Source organism: Watersipora subatra, chromosome 1 (assembly GCF_963576615.1).
Source record: "Watersipora subatra chromosome 1, tzWatSuba1.1, whole genome shotgun sequence".
NCBI classification, from domain to species: domain Eukaryota; kingdom Metazoa; phylum Bryozoa; class Gymnolaemata; order Cheilostomatida; family Watersiporidae; genus Watersipora; species Watersipora subatra.
The window spans coordinates 63,968,490-63,976,339 of NC_088708.1; the positions used below are offsets into that span (position 1 = coordinate 63,968,490).

General features: G+C 33.6%; 1 protein-coding gene across 1 annotated transcript; it reads left to right on the forward strand.

The window, feature by feature from the left end:
- Nucleotides 1-471: 471 nt before the first annotated feature.
- Nucleotides 472-5,234, forward strand: LOC137390244 (uncharacterized protein in mobD 3'region-like). Its single transcript, XM_068076572.1, has 2 exons — nucleotides 472-503; nucleotides 4,784-5,234. Exons 1-2 carry the CDS (start codon nucleotides 472-474, stop codon nucleotides 5,232-5,234), a joined length of 483 nt encoding a protein of 160 aa, XP_067932673.1.
- The last annotated feature ends 2,616 nt before the right edge of the window (nucleotides 5,235-7,850 follow it).

Genomic DNA, 7,850 nt, shown 5'->3' on the forward strand with positions numbered 1-7,850 from the left:
TTTTCATTGACCTTACCAGGAGCTTCCCACCAGTGTTGTGGTTTATTAAGGCCATACTCATCACATAGACTTCTATACACAATACCTGCGACATGATTATGCCGCTCAGTGTATGCGTTCCCTGCTAGCTGTCTGCATCCACTGATGATGTTTTGGATGGTCTCAGGTGCATCTTTGCACAGTCTGCATCTAGGATCGTCTCTAGTGTGATAGATTTTCGTTTGGAGTTGCCTTGTTGGGAGCACTTGCTCCTGGGCTGCCATGATTAGCGACTCTGTATTGGCCGTTAGGTTTCCTTTGTTCAGCCACATATATGTCATATATATATAGCGCAGTTGGTAAGGTATCGGGACCGTGATCATTAGGTCCTTGGTTCAAACCCCAACAACTACACTTTTCTGGTGGTCCTTAGACAAGACCTTTGCTAGTGTAACGTCTACAACCTCTATGATGAGTGCAATAACCAAAGCCATGCCGGCTCGGACGTCGCCCGGTCAAACAAGGTCCGCGCTGCCTGTAGCTGAACCAGGACAAGGCAGTGAAAAATGTGCTACTGGTTCAAAACGGATGGAATGGACTCGGACTGATAACACGGACCTCATGCAGTGCTACTTTATGAGTGAACCTCAAAAGTGGGGCTACATGGGAAGGATGCGTCAACTGTGGTATATATATATATACCATATATATATATACATATATATATATATATATACATATATATATATATATATATATATATACATATATATATATATACAATATATATATATATATATATATATAGTATATGTGGTTTACACTGTAAAGTAAAGTGCTCAATAATTGAGTCAATTAGAGCTGTGTATGAAGTTTATTAAAACTACAGGTTAAAATCATTACTACTATTAGTTTCATGCAATCGTGTTGCAATCTTCAGGTAGAAGATTATATATAATATATATATTATATATAATATATATATTATATATATATACGTATATATTATATATAGACAGTCAAACCTGGATAACTCGAACTTCACGGGATCGAGCGAAGGTGTCCGAATTATCAGAGCTTTCAAGTTATCAGAGCACTATCACAAGTCTATGTATTTACTTATTTATTAGTAGATACATGTACATACCCAAACTATAATATAAACCAAAAATCACCAATGGCTTGTTTCGAATTAAATTCTTCTAATGTAAAGTTTAAAACGTTTTTATCAAAAAGTATAGAGATTTTTCTATCACTCGAGATTGGTTTGTTGTTTGAGGTGATGTTATTGCCAGGACGTGTTTTAGATTAACATTGGCGAAACTTGATCGTTGTTGAAATTCTCAAAAGAAAATACATCAGTATATATACAAACTATCCTATAAATCAAAAGCACAAATGGCTTGTTTTAAATTAAATGCTTCTAATGTGAAGTTAAAACGTTTTTATCAAAAAGTATAGAGATTTTTCTATCACTTGAGATTGGTTCGTTGTTTGAGGTGATGTTATTGCCAGGACGTTTCTTTAGATTGACATTGGCAAAACTTGATCGTTGTTAAAATGCTCAAAAAAAAAGACATCTTTTTCTTTTGAGTGTTTTACCCACAATCAATTTTGCTGATTTTTCTTGAAGTTTATGCAAAGACTACCTCACTTTACCTCGCTTCCAAAGGGCGATCGCTAAGCGGATGTTTAGTATAAATCAAATTTCCACCAAACCTTTAGAAAAGTTGTTGACTACAATATTTTGCCGATGGTGGTAATAACGACGCTTATGAATTACAAAAAGTTGAGGTTTACCTCTATGGCTTAGAATAAAGTGATTTTGTAAAGCGATAACGACTATTTCGGTAGCTATTGGGCAAAAAACAGTTCGAGTTAACAGTGTTGAGTTCGAGTTATCTATAGCAATTTATCATTACGTTGGAACGGACCAAAAAAACTATTTGAATTAACCATGTGTTTGAGCTATCCGTTGGCGAGTTATCCATGTTTGACTGTATATATATATACATATATATATACATATAAGTATATATATACATTAATATACATGTACATATAGATATATATGCACTGAGCACATCATTGAGCACTTTAGAACGAATTGTGTAACATCCACTTCATGTATATATATATATATATATATATATATATATATATATATATATATATATATATACATATATATATATATATGAAATGAAAATGACCGCGCTAAGATCCTCTGGGACTTCTACATCCAATCTGACAAGCATGTCCTAGCAAACCAACCAGATATAGTGGTGGTAGACAAGGAGAACAAGAGGGCTACTATAATAGATATAGCAGTACCCAATGACTACAATATAGCCAGCAAAGAAAAAGAAAAGGTAGAGAAATATCTCCCGCTTGGAGAAGAAATTGAAAAATGCTGGAATGTAAGAACAACTGTAATCCCAGTAGTCATTGGGGCACTGGGCGCAATAACACCGGCGCATAAAATGTGGCTTGCCCAAATACCAACAACAATCAACTCAGGTGAGTTGCAGAAAAGTGCGCTATTGGGAACAGCTAAGATCTTGAAGCGAGTGCTCAAACTCCCAGGTCTCTGCTAGGAGACCCAAGTTAGAGCAGAATTTACCACCCATACGAGGTATCCGGGGTGAGGAAACAATTTTTTTTATATATATGTATATATGTGTATGAACTATATAGTTTGCTATATATATAGCAAATTATATATTATGCATAACAAAGAAAAATATATACCAATGTATATATACATTGTTATATACATGTATATGCGCATATACATGTTTACATGTATATATGTATATGAATATATATACATGTATATATGTATATATACATGTATATATCAATTTATTTCGTTGGCTGTCATCATGTCACTTTGTCATCAGTTGTTCCAATTACGGGGATTAAACTGAGTACGAAGAATCATTTTGCACTGGATATGAACTGGTGACAAACAAATTGCAATTTTTCAAACATGTGCGTATAGCCACTACCCTAAGTTACGCTTATTATTCTCAATGCTCTTACCATGTCCACCTTCATTGCCATTGCACATGCTAAACATATAATTTTATTTTCATCATTATTACCTTTTGTGTTTGGGACCTTTCACAGTTTTTTAGAAGCTTTTTCTGACCATGACCTTTTTTAATTGTAGTTTTCGAGGTTGTCATTCCCATTACAAATTTAATGATTCCATCACGTTCCTGTAATTGCTAACACATTTACTAAAACAATAAAAGCTGAAAACTTTTTATGTTTGGTCAAAGTACCAGCCTGCGCTTCACTGCTATGCGTTTTTATTTGTATTGAGAAGTAATAGTATGGTCTATCAAAACTTTGAATACAACGAGCTTTTGCTGCAACATTAACCTGTTTTATACACACGCTTCTGTCCTTTAAATGTTATTATTAGTTCAACATATTGTTGCATTTTTTTCTTAGTATGTATTAACTGTATCTTGTATTTTTGCAATTATTGTAGCAAAAGAGATTATCTAACCATTACTAGCTAATTATTTTACATTTAAACACCGTTAAAACTTCTTTTTATTTTTTGAATTACTTGAACAACAAAATAACTTTTTTCATGATAAGAAGTATAAAAGTTAGAATGGTATCTGTTGTTATAGGTCTATGAAAACCCATCCCGCACAAAGACTTTTTTATCACTCGAGCGATGCTGGGCGTTCAGCTATTCTTGCATAAACATTAGTTGGTATTAACCTGTTGGTTAAACATATGCGCTTAAAATAATGCTTCATATTCATAGAAAATTATAAAAAGTCCAACCTAAAAAAGGGAAGTCATAACCATTATCAAAAACAAATAAATTTCTAAATTTAGCATTGATTGTAACCAAAATTATTTTTACTAATTCAACTAAAAGTATTTCGTATGCTAAAAAATAGATCACTTGGTGAATGAATAGATTTGGTTTAGATCCTAACAGTAACTTACTTACAATGACAAATGATTCATTTTTGATACACTTATTTAGTGAAAAAATTGACAGTGTCACACAAACCATCTGTTTGTAATACCTTATAGAGTTTTAGCGTTCTCATGATATATCGGGCCTTATGGTCACTTGCGAGTAAAACAATCTTGAAGTGTTGGCAGGTTTCCGCAGAGCCAAGCGTTTGAGGAATGTAAGGAACACTTGACACCTGCAATGAAACATTTTATAAAAACAGTAATAGTTTCAAAACCTTTCTAGTGTACGATGCTTGTTTCATATATATTATACATATATATATACTGATGAAGAAGAAGGTTGCAGTTAACTAGAATTTATTTTACATGACTTGATTTTAATTTTACCTGATAAATGGTAACAACCATGAAATTTTAAGTAGTAAACAGCTTTTAAAGTTTTCATGTCTTAATATATTTTATACATGTATGTATATCGAGATATGTCATTTGTACGCCAAATAGCATCCATTTGGCCTGCAAATAAATTATATTTGTATGCCAGATGGATACCTAGCAGTGAATTAGTAATAAAAAGGTTTTGCACAAAAGTTTGAAATAATTCATCATAACAAATACTTACCATTCTAACATTTAAAATTTGTAACAACTGAAAACTAATGCATAAATATTGGAGAGCTCAAAGCGTAGCTAAATCAGAATGTTGAAAAACATTTCTTATGCTACACATTCGTTCAAGATTTAAACAGTTTATAATCTGCTTGAAGTAACACAGCTGCCATTAGCTAAGTTTCATTACCCAATTACTTTGAGTAGCTTAAGCTAGTCTGAATCTTTATTGTAATAACAGCTGTGTCCATCCCTCTGATGCCGACTATAGCCAACTTGACTATAGGCGACGCGTCTATAGCCAAGGCGACTATCACCGACGCGAATATAGCCGACGTGACTATGGCCGACGTGTCTATAGCCGAGCGACTATAGCCGACGCGTCTATAGCCGACGCGACTATAGCTGACGCGACTATAGCTGATGTGACTATAGCCGACGTGACTATAGCCGAAGCGACTATAGCCGACGCGACTATAGCCGACACCTCTATAGCCAACATGACTATAGCCGACGTGACTATAGCCGACGCGACTAATGACGACGCGACTAATGACGACGCGACTAATGACGACGCGACTAATGACGACGCGACAAATGACGACGCTACTAATGACACGACTAATGACGACGCGACTAAAGCTGACGCCACTAGTCTAGTTAGCAAGTTATCAAAGCACAAGCTGGTGTGACTAAGGTCTTGTCTATCAAGGATGAAGCTAGCTAGTTCGCGGAAACCAGGGGTTGCCAGCTATTAGAGCTGAAACCGGCACAGCTGAAGCCAACATTAATATAGTGGGAAAGATTAATAAAGCCGGCCTTGCTTTCCATGTTAAACTAGTCTCAGTTATCACGGCTAAGACTGACATGGCTAATGCTCTCACGACTATCACAACAAAAGCGTTTAGCTATCCTGAATGCCAATTATAAATGAATATGTCTGTAAGAGACCCCCAGTAACATTTCCTGTCTACTACTAACTCACCAATTTTATTGCCCTTTGTTATTTAAAACATTTTTGTATTCGGGTCTAAGGCGCCACAAGAGTTGTTGTGACGTGTCGTGCCGTCTGTGCTGGGGGTTTTGCAGTGTAGTCGGACTGTCTGCCGTGGCCTGCTCTGCGCCTCGACACGCTGTTACTCTCTGTAATTATCCTCCATTTAAGCTTGGCATTATAAACTTTGAATTGCAACGAGTAACACGCAGTTGATGATTTAATAGACGATTTTTCTGTTCAAAACATTTTGGCATTAATAATTAATTGGTGTTGTTGGACTTCTCTATTTAGCTGTGTGAGTGTTTTTAAAGACGGCAAAAAGTTTTTGTCACTAATTTTCTATTTTCTATAACATCGTTATTTTTTGTATTGCCATGAAAGAACTTGTAAACCTGTAAATCAATTGTAGATTTCACGGTTTCGGTGTTGACTGAATAAAACAGCAGTGAGTCATCTCGAAATCAGTGAATCAATTCCAGCTTGATACAGTTGCAAGCTACGAACCTAGCGTAAACCGCTATAATGCCCATTGTAAAGAATATTGTCCGAACTGTTTGGGCAATATCGACTAAGATAGACCTTTATAACTACATTTATAATAAATTTATTAACCAATGCAAATTGGTTATAATAAAAGGTTTCAGAACTTTGAGCAAATTTCAGCTTAAGAAATTCCTATAAACTTAGGATTTATGAATCTTTGGAAGTTCTTTTGACTTTTTAATCAACAATGTCACATGTTTAACTGAAGATGGCTAAAAGCTACCTTTCGAGAATGTTTAGCTCCTTTACACTTTATTCAAAAAGAGGTTTTGATACCCATTCCCAGATTAAAAAAAAACATGTAGAGGAAATAAAAATATATAGAGAAAAATTCCAGCCTGATCTGTTTGACTAAAAAATAATTTTTCTAACACAAACTAGCGGTTGGTATCTTTAAGAAAAGTGTATGTGAATATTTTCTTTAAACCACTAATTATTGTCAAAAAACTCAGTGTTTTCTCAAGTTATTTTACAACTTTGAGTAAAACCTACAGAATATATACACAAAACCGAGAAAATCTACAACGACCACAAAATAAAGAGATACTAATTTTTTTACACTTTTAAAAGTTGTACAAATACATTACTACATCGCTACTAAATTTAAAGAATACATAAAAAATGAAAAAATATTTGATAGACTTGATTTTTGAACCATGTTAATATATCTTACTGAAAATCAGTTTGGCTAAAACTCACCATTCTGTTCTTTGAAGCTAGCACAGTTTTTGTAAAATTTTTTTCAAAAATTTCCTATCAAAAGCGAATGTCTACAATTTATAATAATTTTGACCTTTTTGTTCTTTTTAAAATTGTGCCAAAGAAACATCTGTTACAACATTAAAATATTGAAGTTAGTTAGTTATCGTTATTAGTTAATCGTTATCATTAACTAATAACGATAACTAATAACGATATCCTTAGTTACAGTTTAATGTCACTTCTCCATTTTTCCTTTGATTGCTCAATAACTGATTTTTTATACCTTTTTCATCGCTCCTGGATTTTACTTTCAATTTTCCCATAACTTCTCCATATTCAATCAGGTATAGATTTAAGAATATTCATGAGTGCTTCACTCAAATTTTACCACAATTTTTCAATAACTTTTTATCCACAGATTTTTGATTTTTCCCTAACTAATATTTTCAAATTGTCCCATAACTGCTCAATAATACCCACACTGGTTAAGCAAATCAATAAGTAGCACAAAAAAGATATATCCATAATAGTTGATGCATCATAACAAAGCATTTACAACTTTTAGGTTTTGTTTGTTTAGAAAAAGATGATAGAGTAGAAAATTGTCTTTAATTTGTTTATCTTATGTATATACTTGCTTTATGTAATTGTTTAAATATTACCAAAATAAAATAATAAAAGTGAAAAATTCAAGCTGTATTTTTCACTAGTAGAGTAAAAAAACACAGATTTAATCGTTCACTCTGCAGTGTTACAAAGTTGGCAGTGTCTTCATGTTAGAATAAAACAACAAAAGTCTACAAAGCAATGTTTAGAGCACTATTGTACAATGTCCAAAAAAATCATAGTTTGGGATGTACAAAATGGAATACTAGGGCCGCTGACTTGATTTTCATAAGGTTGGGCACTGGTGAGAAGCTATTATCTTATGCTAAAGGGTACCTTGCTATCCTTCTCTTAGTTCATATAATAATGGCTGGTGCTATTTATCTAAAAAAGGAAAGTGTATATAGTAGTATTTAGTTGCCTAAATTATAATACATGTAGTAACATCAGTTGTTTCACA